Consider the following 19,880-nt stretch of genomic DNA (forward strand, 5'->3'; position numbering starts at 1 on the left):
TAAATTTTCCTTCAGATGCATCTTCACTGGGGGTTGACCATCTGGTATCGTATCCACGAATCTAAATAGGTCGTATACCTATTTAGGCCTATTTAGACCTTTAGGTCTAGGACCTATTTAGATTCCAAGGCCAAACTGCACCCTAGTTTCCAAAAGGTAATTTTAGTCTCTATCATCCTGGAAGGATGCAGCATTTTTTTTAAACCTCATTACCATCATAAGCACCTCATTACCACCATATCTACACCTACATCTTCATAAGCTATTATACCTACATCGTTCAAACGATGTCAACTGTCCGTGGCCTCTGTGGAATCTGCGATGTTCATCAGCCCCAGTTGTCACCCAGCTGCCTCACTGTCTATACATAGAGGCAGGCATTTGTAAGTAAAATACTGTAGAACCCTCCACAGACACTGCAAAAAAGAGCTGAAATAAGCATCCCATGATAATAGCCAACTTGACCATGGCAGAGTCTTAGAAATTAAGTTCTGGTGTTGGGAGTCGGAACTAGAAACAGAGCCAAATGTGGGACTTGGACCACTATCTACTCCCCAGCAAAGTGCAACTTCCAGTTTTCCAGAAAAATAGGTTTTAAAAATGTTTAAGGAGACTTGAATATAAAATAGATTTATTGAAATATTTCAATAATGATGATAATGGTAATAAAATTTTAATAGGAGCTAAGACTTACATGGCACTTACTATAAACCAGTCATGTTCTAAGCCTTCGATGATTTTAACATATTAAATCCTCACAGCACCTCAGTCAGGTAGGTACTGTTATAATCTCCTTTACGCAATGAGGAAAACAAAGCACAGAGAGGTAAGTGACCTACGAAAGCGCACACAGCTAACCCACAGCAGATTCGGAAGTGAAACCAAGGGGATCTGGCTCCAGAGAGTAAGTACATTCTAAAAGGGAAATGTGTTTATTATAAATTTATGTTAGAAGCTTAACAGCAAAAGTTTTATTATGATGCAACAGGTCTTTTGGTTTTGCATTTCGCAGGTCTTTCAACAGCAGATCCACAGGTATCTTATTCCTTAAACCATTAAAGGAACCAACTAGTGGTTTTCCTTATTTGTTCCAAACGTTAGTCTCTGCAGCTGCCAGGCGTGCACTCGCGCTAACAGTATTGCTCTCTGCTCCGTGGTTTACAGGGAGGGGAAACTGAGCTCCGCTGAACTGACACCTCATTCCTAAAAGGCAGAGTCAAATACAGAAAATTAATGTTTTGTTATTTTAAAGGCACACTTTTTACCAAAGAAAAACAAAGCTCTTTACAAAGCATGGTTTTCAATAGAATTGTAAAACCGCATTTTTATTACTTGCATGAAAATTTGTCAGAAACCCATGATATATATGGTTTTAATGACGCGGAAGAAAAAAAGTGGTTTAAAAATGGCAAGTACACACACTTTGGATTGTAATTAGGCTAAAAATGTTCAAGTTTCCTATTTACTCACTTGGTGGTGATAAACTTTCCAAGATCTATTTTGGAGCATGGCCACTCTTTTCCATGTGTGCCGATCGCCCTGGTTCCCTATGCAGCGACTCGGCGGGCACTCCGTGTACTTGAGCTACCCGGGCGCCTGTTCAGATCCCCAAAGGAAAGTCTGCGTGTACTTCCGCGTTCAGGCTGCTCAGCTTCCTGCAAGGGGTTTTTGTTTACCATCTCTGACTTGTTTTTAATTGATTTACCATTTCCGTGGTTATTTTCTTTTCTGATATTAATTTCACCTTTTTTTACTGTTTTAAAATATTTTTTGCATTCCACTGTGTAATATGTTTTGATAAATATGTGTCACATGTTTTCATTTTTAATAAAAAAATCTAATCTGAAGCTTTTATTTTTCCCTTCCACTGTTACAGCTCACTTTAAGAATAATGAAGAAACAAAAAAGAATGGAACATGTATCTCAGGGACATTTCAGAGACTATTGACCTAGAGCCTAACTGTTTGCATTCGATTATCCACCTTCCCTGTGAATCAGGTGGTTTCCCAGCCACAGGTTATCATTTGAGAGACAAGGAGATGGATGCATGAGAAAGGAAGAGAATATTACCCTCCAAAATTGTATGAAAGTGTAGTCAACTTATGGAGAAAAAGAAGTGAGGAAAAAAATGTGTGTATAGCACAAGGAAAAACTACTTTATTTCAGTCAAGTTAGAAAAGAAAATCTACTCGTAACTTTTCTTCTGTCAATTTGATATGATGCTATAGTATAAATACTCAAGGAAAAAATAGTTCAGAATCTTTTTCCCCTTTGTCAATCTTAAAATATGACAGAATAATAACTATATTATCCTCAGCAATACAAAATATATCCCCTTAGGATAGAAAAATAAAAGCACTTGATCTTAATGCAGAAGCTCATCTTGGATGCTTTTGAACTTGATCAATGTCATTAATAGAAGAGGAGCAGGCATAATTCTATTCAGTTTAGGTAGCCATGAAATAGGTAAATTAATCAAGTCAATTTAGAAGAACCCTAAAGTTATATAATCATTGCATCATAGATTTTATTTAGACCCTGACAAAGTTTCTCCCTGCCAGGAAACCAAAGGACAATTGGTTTACAAACTTAGGAAGGTTATGAGTGAGAGCAGACAGGCTCTGGCAATAGCATGCTTAACCTTGAAACACGATACAGAGCCTACTTCTTTGATACTTCTCTCTTGATTTAACAGTCAGGGATTTTTCTAAGCCCCCTTTTGTTATCTGATATGTACCACCTCTTAGGGTAACAAGAAAAACACATTTGAGCTCTTCTTCGTATTGATTATATCCACAGAACCCCATCTAGATTACTCAGGATAAAACCCCTAGTTTTAATACACCGGGTTTTGTCAATAAATATTATTTCTCACTATCAGTTTTACATACACATGTCCACTCCCAGTTTTCATTCAGATTCTGAAGTCCTAATGTTAGTTTAGGTTAGTCCGTGATCTATTTGTATATTTGAGGAATTTGTAAAAGAATGAAACATTTCTCTATCATGTTCCCTCTCCTCTCAGTCACTTGTGAATCTTCTAAAACAACCATTTACCTTTTCCCAGTACTCAATACACACACTCTTACCAATGAGATGAGTAGAGCAGATCTTAGGGGCCCTGACCCCATTCATTCCTTCATCATGCAGGTGAAGACACGAAGGAGGCAGGGCTTTTCCACGTCATTGATCCTTTCCCTTTCCCCCTCAACATGTTTTGGGAGGACTGAGAGGAGAAAACCATTCCAATTTCATCCCATAATGCATCAGTCAATTTTGCATTTGGACTCAGAGGTGAATATTAGGACACTCAGGGGGAAATAGGACATTCTCCATGAAGGAGCCAAGATTATAGCAGTATAGGCTGAGTTTATTTCTCCTTCAGACCCTATCACTATTGTCTAGAATTTTCCAACTGTCCAGATTTCACTCCACATTGAATTTTTTTTAAAAGGAGTTAGGATCCAGACATAACCACCATAATTACTAGTGGGCAGAAAGTATGGAGGTAACTGCTGCCCCAGGCGACTGGCTGAAGTGTCCACACTGATGGAAGAGACTTAGGCAGGAGAGAAATCAACATCGTCTGGTCTTACCATTACTCATTGTACCCAAGTTTAAATTATTTTGTTGCAAAGCCTTCATCTTTTTTTCTTTCTTCTTCACAATACTTTTAAGCAAAGCTCCAAAATAGATATTGCTCAGTTTTTAAGTGCTAAGCATGCATGTGTTTTGCTTTTAAGATTTCTCCGTGTGCCTGGTTAAATAACATTCAAAACATTCTCAAAGGTAATTTGTTGATGGAATTGCTTTCAGATGCATTGAGAACCTTAAGGGACAAATACACGGGACAGGTAAGTTTTCAGGCACATGAAAGAGGGATTGGCTGGAGCCTGCAATGGAGTTCCAAGTAGGGGGACAAATGGGATGATGTTCTTCGTTTTCTGGTTTGGGGGAGCCAAAGTCAGGCTGGCGACTGTGAATGCACTAGGGGAATGGGGACAGGAAATGTCACAAAAACTAATAGCGACTATTATTAATTGGGCTTCTTATATATGACAAATTATGTACAAACATGCATTGTTTAATTTGCCCACAACCACCCTGCAAGTCAGGTATTTTTATCTTCATTGTACAGATGGGAAAACTGAAAATCAAAGAAGCTATATAAATTAGTAACAATAAGAAGAAATAGAAATAAAATATGGTTAATAGTATGTTTTGTTAAGTTAAAAATTAACATTTTTGAGGGCTTATGTTGGTTTTTGGATGAATTATTATTGCATTTAATTCTCATACTAAACACAGACATTATTAGTAAACCCATTTTAGCTCCAAGGAATGGTGAGGCTTAAAGACTTAAAGAAAGATGATGCAACAAGCAGCAGAGGCAGGATTTAAATGTAAACAGCCTAACTACAGAGTCCATGATTTGGATAGCTGTCTTGTGCTGCTGGAAGCAGAGCTCCCCTTTCCGCCCAGGTCTGTGCACTGCGCAGTCTCTGATTTTCCAGGGTGTCACGTGAGCTTTCACACAGTAGTTCTTGGGTTTGGTCCGATGACCCACGCTGATCCACAACAGACACCATCGTCTGAAACACACACATACAGAATGAAGGAGGCCCTTTAAACGGACTTGCACTGTCTGGCAGCCAAGGTCAAAGACAATGTCCAGAATTTCTCCTAAGTGTGCTCAATTTAAAAAATTGCATGTTGTGTTCTTAAATATTTTAAAATTAAAAATTTGTCAACCTTAGGCCCCCTACCTCACCCTGGGGACAATGAAAGAAGAATTGTGTTTATTCATAAAGTTTAAAGACTCTGGGTTCTTTTGAAAAAGAAAAGAATGCTTTTAGGGAATGAGGGGTGGTATACAAAGCAAAATCCTACAAAGTTGCCCAAGATTAACCCTTATGCCAGCAAGTACTTTCATACAGAATTTTTCAGAAAGCAGATTACACTTGAAAGAAAATCATACCCATGTATCAATATATTTTTATAAGGAGCACTTTCCACATACAGAACACCTAAGCTGTGTAGAGCACGTGCGCACAGTCAAGGCCGTTCTACGTGCAGACTTTCATCCGATCTGCGCACGGGCGCCCGCAGCAGGGCAGCCACAGGAAGGGCGTGGTCTTGCGCCTGCGCAGCAGGACATGCTACTGATTAACACTGCTTGGCCACGCTTAGCCTCAGTTTCCTGTAAGGAGCGAATTATTCTATCTTGACAGATGTTTTTAAATTTTAGTTTTCAATTACAGTTTGCATTTAATATTACTTTGTACTAGTTTCATAGCTAGAGCACAGTGGTCGGTCATGCACTTTACAAAGGGCGCCCCCAATATCACCAGCACCCACCCGGCACCATACGCAGTTATTCCATTGTTGTTGACTATATTTCCTGCGCTGTGCTTTACACCCCGTGACTGTTCTGTAACTGCCAAGCTGTACTGCTCCATGCCTTCATCTTGTCCACGCAGCCCCCAACCGCCCTCCCTCTGGCAGCCATCGGTCTGTTCTCTGCATCGATGAGTCTGTTTCAAATAAGGCCAGAGAGGTGCCAAGCATGGTACCAGGCATGTGCAGTCAGTAACTGCTCTTGTTACCATAACTATTATAATCCTCATTTTATAGATGATAGAACCATAACTCAGAGGAGAACATGAGCTAAAGTAGCTCATCTAGTTAAATGTTGGAGTTGGGGCTTGAACCCAAGTCTGTCCACGTCCCAAGGTGTCACCCACAATTCTGTGTGAATCACAAACTTCTCTTCACTGTCACATACCCTCATTGCAGTAATGGTAAAAATGTGAGAAATCCCACTGATTTAAATGTGCCTCCATCATTCTGTAGATGTGTGTTTTAGATGATGCTGTCCACATGGGCACAGCACTGAAATTTTAAATGATTTCGTGTATCTCTCAATCCCATTAAAAATGAAAACAAATGCAAGTAGGAACGCAAGTTGTGAAGTTCACCAGATGAAGTGAAAAGTAAGATTCTCCAGTGCCTACGGGAGGCAGCTGAAGGTCATCAGTTTAATAAGAAGATAACATTGAAAGTGGACCCATAATTTTTATACCTATAAAAGAGACCTTGTTGAGTGACTAGTTCATGCTAACAGTTATATTTTACTAAATCAAAAACACTAATATTTGTTTTTTATTTCAATTTTCTGAAGAGTGGCTCCACCTCCCTAAGATGGAGGGTGGTTTTTATTTTAACTGGAAAATTAGACAAGTGGGTATCACACTGATTCCTTAGTCAAAACTTTATTTTCATCATAATCCTAAAGAACGAGAAGTTTCTGACTTTTTAAAGAGAAAGAAGAAGCAGTTCTTACAGCAAGTAAATGAGGAAGGAAAGCCAGATTTTTCCCTTCAAAGGGGTTTTCTCTTAATACAGCACACAGTAAGTTACAGTTCCATCTCTCAAGTTCATTGGAGACCTGGAGCTTAAACAGCTGCTGCTAGTCTATTCAGAGTCAAGTGCATACTCATTAGATAGGGTTGTGAGAGTGACTATCTTGAACTTCAAGAATTTAACAGTTAAGTTTCACATCTTCCTGTGATTTAGGGTGCCAACCTCATCACGTGGCGTGTCAGCCACCAGACGTGGAAGATAACAAGACTGGACCTCCCAGGGGAAGTTAAAAACCATGAAGTTAAGTTACACAAGTCAAGAGTTCAGCAGGGTCACCAGTGAGAGTATGACAGAGTGAGATAAAATGTTTGAGAATCTCACTTGCTGCACTGATTTATGAAAACAACTTGAAAATATTTATATCCAAAGACCAACATACTTCTTCAAAGATTAACTTTGCTCCATTAAAAGTAGTGAGTTGAAATCTTCAAAATAGTTTTTGTCAAATACCTAAGTGTCTTGCCAGCAACTCACCACCACTTTTCAAAGCGAGGAGGGGAAAGAATCCCAGCCTTCAGCTTCGGGTTTATTTCACATAAAATAGTCAGCTGGACTTATAAAACCAATACACCATTTTGCAAAGCCACAAAAAGGCAAAGGCCTTGACACCTCATTCACCTCCTCTCCTTACTGCACTGAAGCCGTTCTCAGACCTCAGCCAGCTGCACGATCACTTGGAAAGCTTGTTAAACAGAGGTTGCTGGCCCCACCCCAGAGTTTCTGATTCAGTCCACAGTGGAGCCCCCAAATTTGCATTTTTACTAAGTTCCCAGATGATACCAATGCTTTTGGTCAAGCTATCAAGCTCAAAAACACCCCCCAGGTACCCCTTTGAACACGCCATCTTTCCCCTCCCTTCTGTAGTTCAAGGGTTTGTTGTCTGACTGCTATACACCCACTACTATCTAGCCTTGCCCCAGCAGCCCTAGCATTTCACTGCCTGGTCAGGAAGTCAGCAAAGCACCGACAGCACTTCAGCTGTATTTTGAGTGAAGTATTTGAGATAATTTACTTCTTCACTGTCCATGTTCCTAATACTTTCTTATCTTTCAATATCTCTAGTACTGTCTTCCTGATATTTTCAACTTCATATCAAAAGTGGAATAATAAATAAAAAGAACAGGTTGTTTTTCTCCCTTATTTTTCTTTATTATCATTGACTGTTGATTAATATACTAAAAAGGATCACTCTTATTTTAAAGATTATCAAGAAAAGCAAAACATAAAATCTGCCCTTCTCATTCAACATCTCTACTGAGTTTTTGAGAGTTACAAAAAAAACACCCACCCAAAAATTGATGTTCTCTCTTAAAAATATATACTTATTGATTTGAGAGAGAGGAAGGGAAAGGGAGAGAGGGAAACATCGATGTGAGAGAAACATTTATTAATTGCCTCTTATACAGGCCCCAACCAAGCCTCCTGGAGGCATGTGCCCTGACTGAGAATCAAACCCTCAACTTTTTGGTGTATGAGATGATGCTCCAACCAACTGAGCCACACGAGACAGGCGTGGCCACTCTCTTTATTTCAAATGGCATTCAGAAGAATGCCACTAAAAGGGAAAATTCCAAGATGTAGCTATTGTTTCTTCCTAAAACATATAGCAGACTAAATAATGTTCTTTTTAAAAGTACAAATAAATTTATTATTAGCTGCCAAAATTACAAATGCTCATATGCTTTGGCCCAACATTTCTATTTATTGTCTACTCTGTAAAACCTGGGGTCTTTTTGTGCTTCCAGTGTTATCTGTAATACTTGGAAGGTGGATATTCCCTGAACACAAATCTCTAGGGGAATATTTAAATATACTGTGTGTGGCATACCCATTAATGTGTGGTAATATACAGCTAATAGAAAAGAATGAAGCACGTGTACCAGCATGGCAAACACTCATCACAGTGAGGGAAAGAAAGTTTCAGGTGCGCATGTCTAGAAATGGGTCCTGTTTTGTGACTTGTATGTCTTCCGCACATCTATGTGCACAGAAAACTATCTAGAGTGGCACATCTCACATTGGTGATGGTTTTCTACTCCAAAGCAGTTATATTGAAGAGGAAAGATGGGTTTGAGGGGGTTTTAACATATAAAATATAAAATAAGTTATAAAATAAGGTCAAAGTTCTTGCCTATATAGATTTTATAATTAAAAAATACGTATTTTGTTAAAGGCAATAAGAAAAAATGTAATGGAAAATATGTTTTTCAATTTTCATCCAAAAGTAAAGAACCTATTAAAAACATTCCAAATAACCCTGGCTGGCGAGGCTCACTGGATTGAGTGCGGGCTTGAGAACCAGAGGGTCACCGGTTTGATTCCCAGTCAGGGCATGCGTCTGGGTTGCAGGCCAGGCCCCAGTTGGGGGCACACAAGAGGCAACCATACATTGACGTTTCTCTCCCTCTTTTTCTCCTTCACTTCCTCTCTCTCTAAAAATAAATAAATAAGACCTTTAAAAAAGCGTTCCAATAAACCATTTCTTCTTGAATAGAATTTCTAAATGCAAGAAAAATGCTTCCCATTCATATGTTACTCAAGGATACCAAGAGCCTTGAGTGCCAAGCTTTGCTTTCATACTTTTCCAGGCTTTCATACTATTCCACTGATAACAAGAGCCATCCAAATTCCACTGCCATTCTCATCCTCCCTTCCTATTCTGCTGTTTTAAAGGAAGAACTTGCCCTGGAAAAACAAATTCAGGTGTCTTCAAGTATCTTGGTGACTTAAGGATAATCTCAATGGATTCGGAAGGGACTACATGCCCACGCTTATTTTTGAAGTGTTTGCAGGATGCGGTATTTGGTTAAGCTAAGCCAGGCAATGTGAAATATCTGTTCCCTTCACTTGGCCATCTGAGTTACTCACCTCTGCATCATAGATTAATTCTAATCTTTTCGTAGTTGGTGAAAAGGACCTCAGTGAATATGGGATGTTTTAATAAAGATTAAAAATTGAGCAGAAATACTTGTTCACTCACAAATGTGACAAACCTCATCTGTCCACCAATCAGCCTCCAGTCTTATTTCTCTGCTGCCAAATTCTTATTTGAGACCTGTTTTTAAAGATATGATTTCATATTGGATATTAGTTTGATGCTTTTACCTGTTTTAATAAGCCTATGGTCAGCTCAGTGCTGTGCTTAAATCAAACCCTTCTTATCCAGTCATTAACCTGCATCCATAAACTATTTAACAAGTTTGGAATTGAATGTCTCCCCTTTGATAAATGTCTATCCCTTCAAACCAACTTAAAGGGAGGCATTCTTCTAAAGGCTTGCATAATCTGCTCCGTAAGTGTCTATTTGCTGCTTAAACCATTATCAGTTTCACTGGGGGCCAGCAGCCCTAGTCCCACGCGGCTGCTCCACCTGCCCCAGGAGCACGCAGACCTGTCACTCTCACAGCCAGTTTGAGGATGATGAGCACCTCGGTTCCTGTGGGCTCTGAGTTAACTGCACCTGCACTGCTCAGGAGCACGAAGAAGGCGGTGCTGGAGCCTGAGCAGATCAAAATCCCCTGTATTAAGCTCATGATCTTTTATCATGTAGGAGTCTCGGCAGCCCTGTACAGAGTACTGACATCTGAGCAGTAATTCTGTTTAACATTCTCTGTCAGTCGGCAGGGACTTACCTGCAAAGAAGTTCCCACTAGCCCTTGAGCCCTTGGGAGATGAGACCTAACAGTTACCCCATAAACACAAGGACCCTCAGTATGGTAGTTAACTACAAACTGGTGTCAGAGATTCTAAGATGAAGTCTTCACCTTGGCCTCGGTGAAACAATGTAGCCTCCCTATGCCTCAGTTTTCTCATGCATTCAATATGCATCACAGTTGCTACCACTCAGAGTTACTGTGTCAATAAAGATTGAATGAGTAAGGCTCTTAGCACAGTGCCCAGTGCAGAATAAGGGCTCAAATATTAATGATGTTATGCGAAATATAAAATGGCATGTCCTGTTTTATTATCATCATCTATTCTATTATATAAACCTGGCAATTGGATGGCCCACTGTCCCTGTCTTTGGAATTCTGCGTTTGCCCTGTCGCTGCAGCCGAGACCATCCTTTGGCACACAGTGTTTAGCTTAGACCAGAAACAGCCTGCTGCTACCTGCTCCTAAACTCTCTGCTCTTCCCAATGAGCTGTCGCTGGACTCCATCCTTATAGTTCTCTTACATCCCTTATTCCCTTACATTAACTCTCTTGTCATTTTCTAAGAAAAACAAAATATCACGAGAAGCAAATATACTGTCAGTTAAAGCTAGTAAAAAGGGTGCCTCTAACAAACCACTAAAAGCACATGTTTATAAATCAGTTTTCATAATGGTTTATTAAAATGCACATCTTCTCATTAAAAACAGATAAAATCAAAATCTTGTGGCAGTATACTAAATCACTATGGAAATATCACACCCAAACCACAAGTGGAGTAGATGTAGCGTCCTGAGGTTTATCCTTTGATCCTGACAAGTTCCACGATTAAAGTGCAAACATCTGAAACAAATGAAGAAGAGCAGAAATGGCAAACAGGTTTCTCCTCATTTCTCTACTCTAGGGCTCTGTGTTGAGAAGTCTGCTGAGGTCACACGGAGCGTGCCCGTGCCAGGTTAATATGTAGATTGGCTACAGCAGCGGATATGTCCCACGTAGTTACCACCCCTGCTTGTTTGGGGGTCACATATACATTTCCATTCTACAGGCAAAGTGGGGTGTGTATTTTGTAGAAAGGGAGCGTTCACTGCATTTGGGGAGTGGACGCAAGAATTATTCTGAACCAGCACTACTCAAAGCACTTCACATGTCCTCATTCATTGAATAACAAAATACAGGACCCTACAAAGTACACACTACTGTTTACTCCATTGAGGCACAGAAAAGTGCCAGCAACTTGCCCAAGGTGGTAACAGCTAATGATGAGTAAAGTTCGCTAACAGAGCTGTCCAATGTCTGGCTACACAGTGTCCTTACCACTGCCTCCAAAGTTTTTTCTAGCCCCCCCCCTAAAAAATCCTTCAAAAACAATACAGTCCATTTTTAAAATATCTTTCTACAACATACATTTTATAAACCTAGCACCATAGCATCTTTGTGTGGAAGGATGTTGCTGATTATCTGGACCAGCCTTCCAACCGTTAAAGGATCCAGTCCCTAGTGCCCAGTCTCATCTCCATATCTCCTGGCTCTTACCTTTCTGAACAGCTCTCAAAGCTGATACGGGAGCCGAAATCTCCTTCCCTCTGACTCACACCTTGTCCACGGGGTGGCAGTCAGCCTCCTGTCAGTGGGGTCTCTCCACCGTGAGCGAGGCCCACCAAGCAAATAGGCAGCACATTGCAAAAACAGCCCATAATTGAGTGAAAGCCTATTTATTTTAAAACATTCTGCCCCAAACACCAACACTTCACATTTTAAAAGAAGAAGATTGTTAGGGGTCCCATTTCTGTTCAGCAGCTAAAAATAATATTTCCGCCATTCTGCAGAAACAGATTCTCTGTTCATCCCACCTAATGAGTAAGAACTTCACAAGGGATTCAGACGTGGTCTGCGGAACGCGGTTCGCCAGGTGCGACTGAACAAAACTGTCCACTTTTTAGGCGAGGAGGGGCTTCACAGGGAGGAAGGGAGCTTTACTTGAGCGTTTCTTCTCATGATGTCCCTCAATTGCTTGTTGTTTGAGATTCACAAATAACAATCTATTAATGTTCTTTCTTTCATGTATGAAGATAATGCTAATTATCACAGGTTAACTTTGAAAGTAATCTATGGCCTCCAGAGAGGATGGAAATGGACCAGAGATAGATCATTCCAGAGCTATGGCCTAATGTAAAAGTTTAACACTAAATCTGATTCACCCACAATTCAGGCCATGAAAGTGACGCTCTAAAGATGGGGCTGAATAAAATATGGCCAGTCAATATGCCCTTTCTTGTGGGTACCAACAGAGTTGAATCATAGTTTTAAAGTCACTTAAATGTGGGCCCTGAAACAATGCTGCCTCAGAGAGGGCCACCCATCAACAGTCCGGAGACAAGGCTTCCAGTTCCATCTCTGCCAGCAGGTTTTGTGACTTTGAGTAGAATCATAATAGTTATTGAACACCTGTTAGGCTTTGAGAAACTGAGCTGGGCATTTCTTCTTACTTAAACTGCTTAGCCACTTTCTGAATTGTATCATACATTTACCTTGTACAGATGAGGAAATTAAAATTCTGAGAGGTTAATTAACGATGGCCAAGATCACTCAGTTGGCCAGTGACAAAGTTGGAGTTTGCCACGAGCTTTTCTGCACATTAAACTGTTTCCATCACTTCCATCTCCATCACTCCCGAGCCCTACTTTACTTCTTTGTAGAAGTGAGGTCTACATGCTCTCCATATCCTTTGTCACTGAAATTCTCTGACTTTGCAGTAAATATTTAATGTCACGTTCTATTATTATTATTATCCATTATGCACTTCACTGGCTGCTGGCAGAACTTTTTCTTAATTTGTGTTATCTGCCTTGAACATTGATGTCAGTCAGATTTACCAAATAAATGAAATTTCTACTTGGGTTGGCTTTAACATGCCATTTCCTTGTGATTTACTTTTACTTTAGTGTACATGTAAAATAAAGTCAAATATTACAGAATTTGGCTCCTGAAGCCCGAAGCTGCAGGTGTCCTTTGCTCAAAGTAGAGGTGCTGGCATCTGTGGTCCCTTCCATCCCGCAGACGCCGTTCATAGGATGGTCCTCATGTCTCTTTGCCCAAAGGATGGGGGACAAAAGTCCCTACAACCTTTTCATATGTGTTGCCACTTTTGGTCTGGTGCCTGCAAATAAAGTTGTTACTGCACACATGCAGAGGAAATCTAGAATCTCTGCCACTAAAAAAAGACATTGTTGCTGTGGGTTTGTTGTTACTGTTTGGACATCACAAGACTGATTCAGAGCATATGAATCATTTTGGAGAAAAGCCTTCCATAATAAATGGGAAATAGTGGCTGTCAAACATATTAGAAAAGTTTGCCTGCCTACATCCGAGAGCTTCATTCAAACTTCTAAAGACTCGGCCACCTCACTGTGGAAATGGACAGTTTGAGTGCATTTTTTGGTAGTTAACAAGTTGTCCAGTAGGTGGCAGGGTGTCAACACTCTGTTAATAGCTTTTGCTTTTAAAAGGAATTTTCTTAAACTTGGCTGGAAAACAATCTTAGGAAGAACTTCCTTTACATGGACAGTGTTGAAACATGCATTAAGCATATTTGTTTCATTTTTAGAAATAGATGTGAGATTCAATAATAGCTGAGCTTTTATATCTCATTTGCGTCTTGCTAACTTTATACTCAACCATTATCCTTCTTCCTTCAAATATTTCTCGTATACACTTCCAATTATTTTTCTTAGAAATAAGTAGAAACAGATATAGATTAGAAGTGGATTTTTTCAGAATTACAAATATTTATTGGCAAGCTTTTTGAAAGTGAAAATTTGCATAATCAAGTAATCACAGTAATTAGAAATTACTGGAAGCTGATACACTATAGTGCACTGTGTAAATGAACTATAGTAGAGGCTGATCAAAATAATGGGACGTGCACATCTACAAATTACGGAAATAATCCAGACAAAAGCATCAGTGCATTCCATATATTTGATTATATCAAGTAGGTGTTTTGTCATCTTTAATCTATTCAGATATTGTACTTGCCTAATACCATTTTCCAATTGTCCCAGTTCCCGCATCTCATTTTCTTGTGTGTATGTGTTTAGCCTAAATGGAAATTCTCAGTTACAATAAATTAAATTCTAAAGATACTAAAATCTACCAACCTCGATCAAATTGACAAATTTGTCCACTAATTAGTTTTTCAGGGGGAAATAAAACTACCTAGCACACTGTATAGTAACACTGTCTAACCAAGCCATTATTTTGAGAAGCAGTGCTGCTTAAATACTCTGTACTGGGAAAAAATAAAAAATACTCCATCTCACATTTTGACATTTTGTTGTATTTAACTAAAGTGCAACAAATGATGAACTCAATCATTGTGTTCTGAAGCAAATCATTGCGTTTAATTATGTTGCCAGTCCAATCTCTCCAGAAGATAAGACTTTTTGTGATTGAAACTGAATTGCCTATTTGCACCGTTGAAAGCAGTGCGCTGTCGGCAGCATGTGGTAGTTTGGGGCAGATAGGCTCCTGGATAGCCCCTCTTGAATGTGCTTGTCATTGTAATAATATTTAAACACTGCTCATGGCCTGTATACCTCAACTGAGTTACAAAGATGCAGACCTGCATTATCTTTGCATTCCTATCGACTCTGCTTAACGAGGTCTTTGACAGACCTTCAGTCTGCAGAGGATTTATCCAGTCAGATGGTCTGGATGAATTCTAAGGCCAGCCTCTTAATTCTTTTTTTATTTTAATCTTTTCATCTTGAGACCATATTCACAAATCTCAACCGAAAATTATTTTCCTGGGAAACTTTCTATGAAAACTTACAAAAGACATCAGCCTCAAGAGTAATTGTTTCCATATTATCTACTTTCAACTTCCTAAGCTGGGTGTTGTAAGTTGTCCACAAGCTGAAAATTCTCAAACAACAAACTTGGAAATTCAGCAGCTGAGAAGCCCTCATTTTACCTTTCTTACCAGATTTTCTCTTCTCCTCCTCCATCTTCCCTAGTTGAAGAATTGAATCGAGAATTATGAGAATTGCCTGAAAAAAGTTCTTGCCCTTAAATATAAAAAACACGATGTCTAAGAGTACACTATTAGCATTTGGTCTGCCACACCGACATAAATCTCCAGGAGCATTATAGAGCCCACATGGCCTGTGGTCTTGTCTCACCGCAAACTGGAGACAGAGCAGCATGCCTAGCATGGTGCCTGGCACCTTGTTAGAATGAGCTAATAATATCCTGTTAATATTTCCTGAGGGATTATGTTCAAAATTTCTTCTGAAAATATGGCATTCTCTTCCATATTAGTATTTTCAGAGTTTGTAAATTGTGGGGGCAACTTTGCCTGCAGGTCCCCCCAACCACCACAGATGAAAAGGAAACTACCAAGACAGGATCTGTTTGGGGAGGAAAGGTGGCCAATCTCTCAGGGGAGAAAGACCAAGAGCCCCTTCCTCAACGGCTCTTATTGGGTTGTAATACACAGGGATACGGGTGGTGAGGATCAAACAGTAGATAACATTTCAAAGAAATCTGAGGGCTTAGTCTGAGTCAGTGTCTGACACGTAAAAGGTTTGCAAAAACTTTGGGAGTCATACTCATTTCCTGCTCAGACCCTTAACATATGAATGAAAGCACTCTTAGCAAAGGAGGTTTCACAGGACTTTGTGAATTCTTTCTTATGCCCAGTCACCCTGGAACCTGCCCTAGCCAGCAGAGGGCTGCACCGCCTTCCCCATCACAGGTTTTTAGGCTTAAGTGGATTAGAGCCAGGAAGCACTTCTCCCAGATGGGAATGGGGACTTGGGCTATGTCAGAATAGCAGGGGGGGAGAGGGAGGGCAGGGGGCAGGAAGGGTCCATCACTCCCTCTTTGTTGCAGCTCCCCCCAAGTCCTTCCTTGATGGCCTCCCAAGTGATAGTGTTTGGCTTAGGTTGCCCCTCCTCTGAAGGGGCGTACCTGTCTCTGGCTAACCCACCATGCGCTAGGAGCAGGGGATGAAGCAGAAGCAGAGTTCCTGCCGGAGACAAGCTTTATCTCCTTAGTGGCTCACATTCCAGAGCCATGGCGGGGGGGCGGGGGGGAGGGCAGTTACAACTCCTGAAACCGGAAAGAACATTCCCAACAGTAAATCAGGTCTTTTTTTTTTTTTTTAGTAGAAGGAAAGAAAGTGTGCTCAAATGTTTCACCTAATCAGCCCCTATCCTCACTTTGTGCGATAGAAACACAAGTGTGGAGCACAGCAAAGGAAGCTCCTTCCATTCATTCCAACCCCAAACCCCCTCCTCCACCTCGTCTGGTGATGAAAATGGGGTGATATGAGGTCAATCCAAGAGTAGCAGCAGGACTAAAGTTTAACTTCAGGAAGTTGACAGTTATTTTTATTTAGATCTAAAAAAAATTTAAATACACTGTGTCAAAAATCCAGCAAAAAAAAAAAATGGTAATGGGAGCACAGAAATTCCAGACTCAGAAGTCCCATGAAGTCATCTCTATACCTCTTGCCAGCATAGGGTCTTTAAAACACATGTTCTCAGGGTCCTGGCCAGCCCAGCATCAGCTGCCCCAAAGATGGGGTTTTCATCACTTCTTTGGCAAAACATTCTTGGAGTCCAGTAGGCAAGGTCTTCTGACCTGCATTTCTCAGTTCAGTGTAATCCCAGTATTAGGAGATACTGCATTCTCTTTCTGTTAAATGCAACTTCTCAGCCAACATTTGCTTCATCTGAGCCTGTGCATCTAGAAGCAAAATTTACATTGCTAACTTCAAATTCTTCTCATATTTACTATCAACTGATTTAGCAGTGCCCCTCTAAATCTAAATTTAACAAAACCAGCACTCTCTACTTGGCAGGAGGACAGGATCTTTAATGTCTGTGACATGAAAAGCAACAGCATACAGGTCACAATTTGCTGAAGAGTCTAATAGGATCCTTTTTTCCTAAAAATAATATCAACAGGAATAGCATTTGAACAGGACCTCCCCCTTTGCAAAGTAAGCCAAGACACATTGTCTCAGGGGTGTTTTGTTCTTTCATTCCCACCAATGTAACACTCAGCAGGTCCAATGTCATGCACGCAGCAGCCTAAGGAAGGTGAAAGCCCAGGCAGCAGCAGCACCAAGCAGAGTTTTTTCACCCCTTCTCCACCCTGGCAGTGTGGGGAAAGCCTGGGACAGCTCGTGAGAGGATGAGTTCATGTTCAGCCTGGGAAAGCGGCACAGCAGCCGTTCCTGCTCCTCGGCATGAAATGAGCCATGAGCAGCATGAAATCACTGACCACAGGTGTAGAGAGTCACAGTGACATAAATATCTTTGCTGATTAGCAGTTGGAGGAAGGCTGTGGGAAGATTTGCCCCAAGCTCCTCCCAGCNGGAAGGTGAAAGCCCAGGCAGCAGCAGCACCAAGCAGAGTGTTTTCACCCCTTCTCCGCCCTGGCAGTGCGGGGAAAGCCTGGGACAGCTCGTGAGAGGATGAGTTCATGTTCAGCCTGGGAAAGCGGCACAGCAGCCGTTCCTGCTCCTCGGCATGAAATGAGCCATGAGCAGCATGAAATCACTGACCACAGGTGTAGAGAGTCGCAGTGACATAAATATCTTTGCTGATTAGCAGTTGGAGGAAGGCTGTGGGAAGATTTGCCCCAAGCTCCTCCCAGCCAAATCTGCCTCTATAAAGAAATGTTCATTTAGGCCTTGCTCTTGCCCGGGAGCTGGGTGAGTCTGATCTCAACTTCCAGTGAAAGGACTCATGAAGAAGAATGAAAGATGTGGGTGGGTCCTTATTTCAGTTCATTCTCAGGAAAAGAGTAAAAGAAGAAATCATACGGTAGAAACCTGATAGGTACGTTTGACCACAAATACTTAAAATCTGTGTGTTAAAAAAATTCCATAAACAAAATTTTCAAAGACAATTAAAGGGAAAATTGTAATCTATGTGACAAATTATAAACAATACTATATAAAATGTTTTAAAATTTCTTTAAAAAATGAGTTTAACTGATGTAAAAATATGCAAATAAAATGGAGAGCAAGTCACCAAAGGAAGGGTAAAGACATAAAAATATATGAAAAGTATTCAAATTCACTAATAATGAGATATATGCAAATTAATGTAATAAATATACTGTTTGCCTGTGAAACCTGAAGTCTTTTTTTTTTTATTGTAACATTCAGCCTTAGAGAGGATGTAGAAAGGGGATCATACCATCTAATTTCAGTTTTAAACTCTTCTTTTTTATTTAGTATCAGACCAAATTTTATTTATATGTGTTAGTGATTCGCTTCTGCATTATTTCTTTGGATTCTTACCAGTGTAAGGAAGATACCATTGGATTTTTAACTAAATCAAAAGTTACTGTCTTTTAATGGAAAAAGACATTCCAACTATATTTATTGTCATATTGGCATGGTGGCTCTTAAGTTTTGCTGTAAATTCTCTAGTTTCCTTTCATTCTGCATTTCTTTTCATTATCTAATCAATGCTAGATAACAAAAAATGCTTGTTTACTTCTAATTTCTACTGAAATCTAAAATGTAGAAGTCCTGTAGCAATTATTATCACATATAAATGTAACATAATTACTAACCATAATAATTATAAACAGACCATTACAGAAAAATATACAACTAATCAATAAAGAATATTAAATATATTAGGTTTACCAGCTGATTATTTCAGTTATTAAATTTTTATTTATAGAAAACTTTGACACGGAAAAAAATATGGCAATATAGTAAAAACTTGATAAATAAGTAGTACAGTATGATCCCAAATATATCATATACATATATGCATACAAGTATATGTAATATTCATGGGGAAAAGACTGAGAATTAAATACACACAAATGGCAACAATGATGTCAGCTATTTATCAGATATGGGTAACTTTTTCTCTACTGTATTTTTGTTAATTTTCCAAATTTTATGTAATGAATTTATATGTTTAAAAAAGGAATTTACTGTATTTTTTTCATTACCATTTAGCCCCCTTATATGTCCCTCCCTCCACAATCCCCACACTGTTGTTTATGGCCATGGGTCCTTTTTCATTTTTCTTGGGCCCCTCCACCTCCTAACCTCACCCACCCCTGGCCAGAGCTATCCTTTTTTATAATCCAAAAACAACTACTAAACTTAATTTTAATTTAATGCTTATCAATGAACTTCCCAGAAAGTAAAAATATCAGAAACACTCCTAATGCCTTTACAGGGATTACAGGGATTATTCAGACTTCCGAAAACCAAGAGTTGGCAGTGGATGGTCACAGGCCAAGCCCTTAAAAAAGGATGGCTGCTTCCAGCCCCACAAGGTCATATCTGTCCATGGAAATGAGTGGAAAGGAACTTCACTTGCACTCTGCCAAACTGTTTTCCTGTTAGCATGCAAGACACAACCTTGACACGCCCTCTAGCCCACAGATTGTCTAACATATACCAAAAGAACATAAAACATAACACTCCAGCAGCTGACTTTTTTAAATTATGAAAGTACTTGAACATTGTTCTGAAGTTGAGATTTAATGCAAATGAAGCAGCAAATGTATCTTTTCCCAGTTTCTATCACTTAATTTTAATTCTATTGTTCTTTATCTTAGGAGTTCAGGCTCAGTTTCTTGTTTCATTTACAAAGCCTATGAATTTGTAATTTTGGGGTTTACAATCCAATTTGTGACTATTGTTCAGCCCAGTGGAGTGAATTTGCATGGCAATCATAGGCTACAAACAATAAACTCAAAGCAAAACTGAAATTTTGCCATCTTTATAAGGCCACCAGGAGTTCTAATGCCAAA

The 19,880-nt window shown here is 39.8% G+C and overlaps 1 protein-coding gene across 1 annotated transcript in view; it reads left to right on the forward strand.

The window, feature by feature from the left end:
- The first annotated feature begins 802 nt into the window (after positions 1-802).
- Positions 803-19,880, forward strand: part of CALCR (calcitonin receptor) — a 57,441-nt gene continuing 38,363 nt past the window's right edge. The window contains exons 1-3 of the mRNA XM_037046482.1: positions 803-904; positions 3,744-3,854; positions 6,577-6,701. Coding sequence (XP_036902377.1) covers positions 803-904; positions 3,744-3,854; positions 6,577-6,701 — 338 coding nt within the window. The remainder of the gene's footprint in view (positions 905-3,743; positions 3,855-6,576; positions 6,702-19,880) is intronic.

The sequence above is a fragment of the Sturnira hondurensis genome, unplaced genomic scaffold (assembly GCF_014824575.4).
Source record: "Sturnira hondurensis isolate 20B ecotype Veracruz unplaced genomic scaffold, ASM1482457v3 Scaffold0005252, whole genome shotgun sequence".
Lineage (NCBI taxonomy): Eukaryota > Metazoa > Chordata > Mammalia > Chiroptera > Phyllostomidae > Sturnira > Sturnira hondurensis.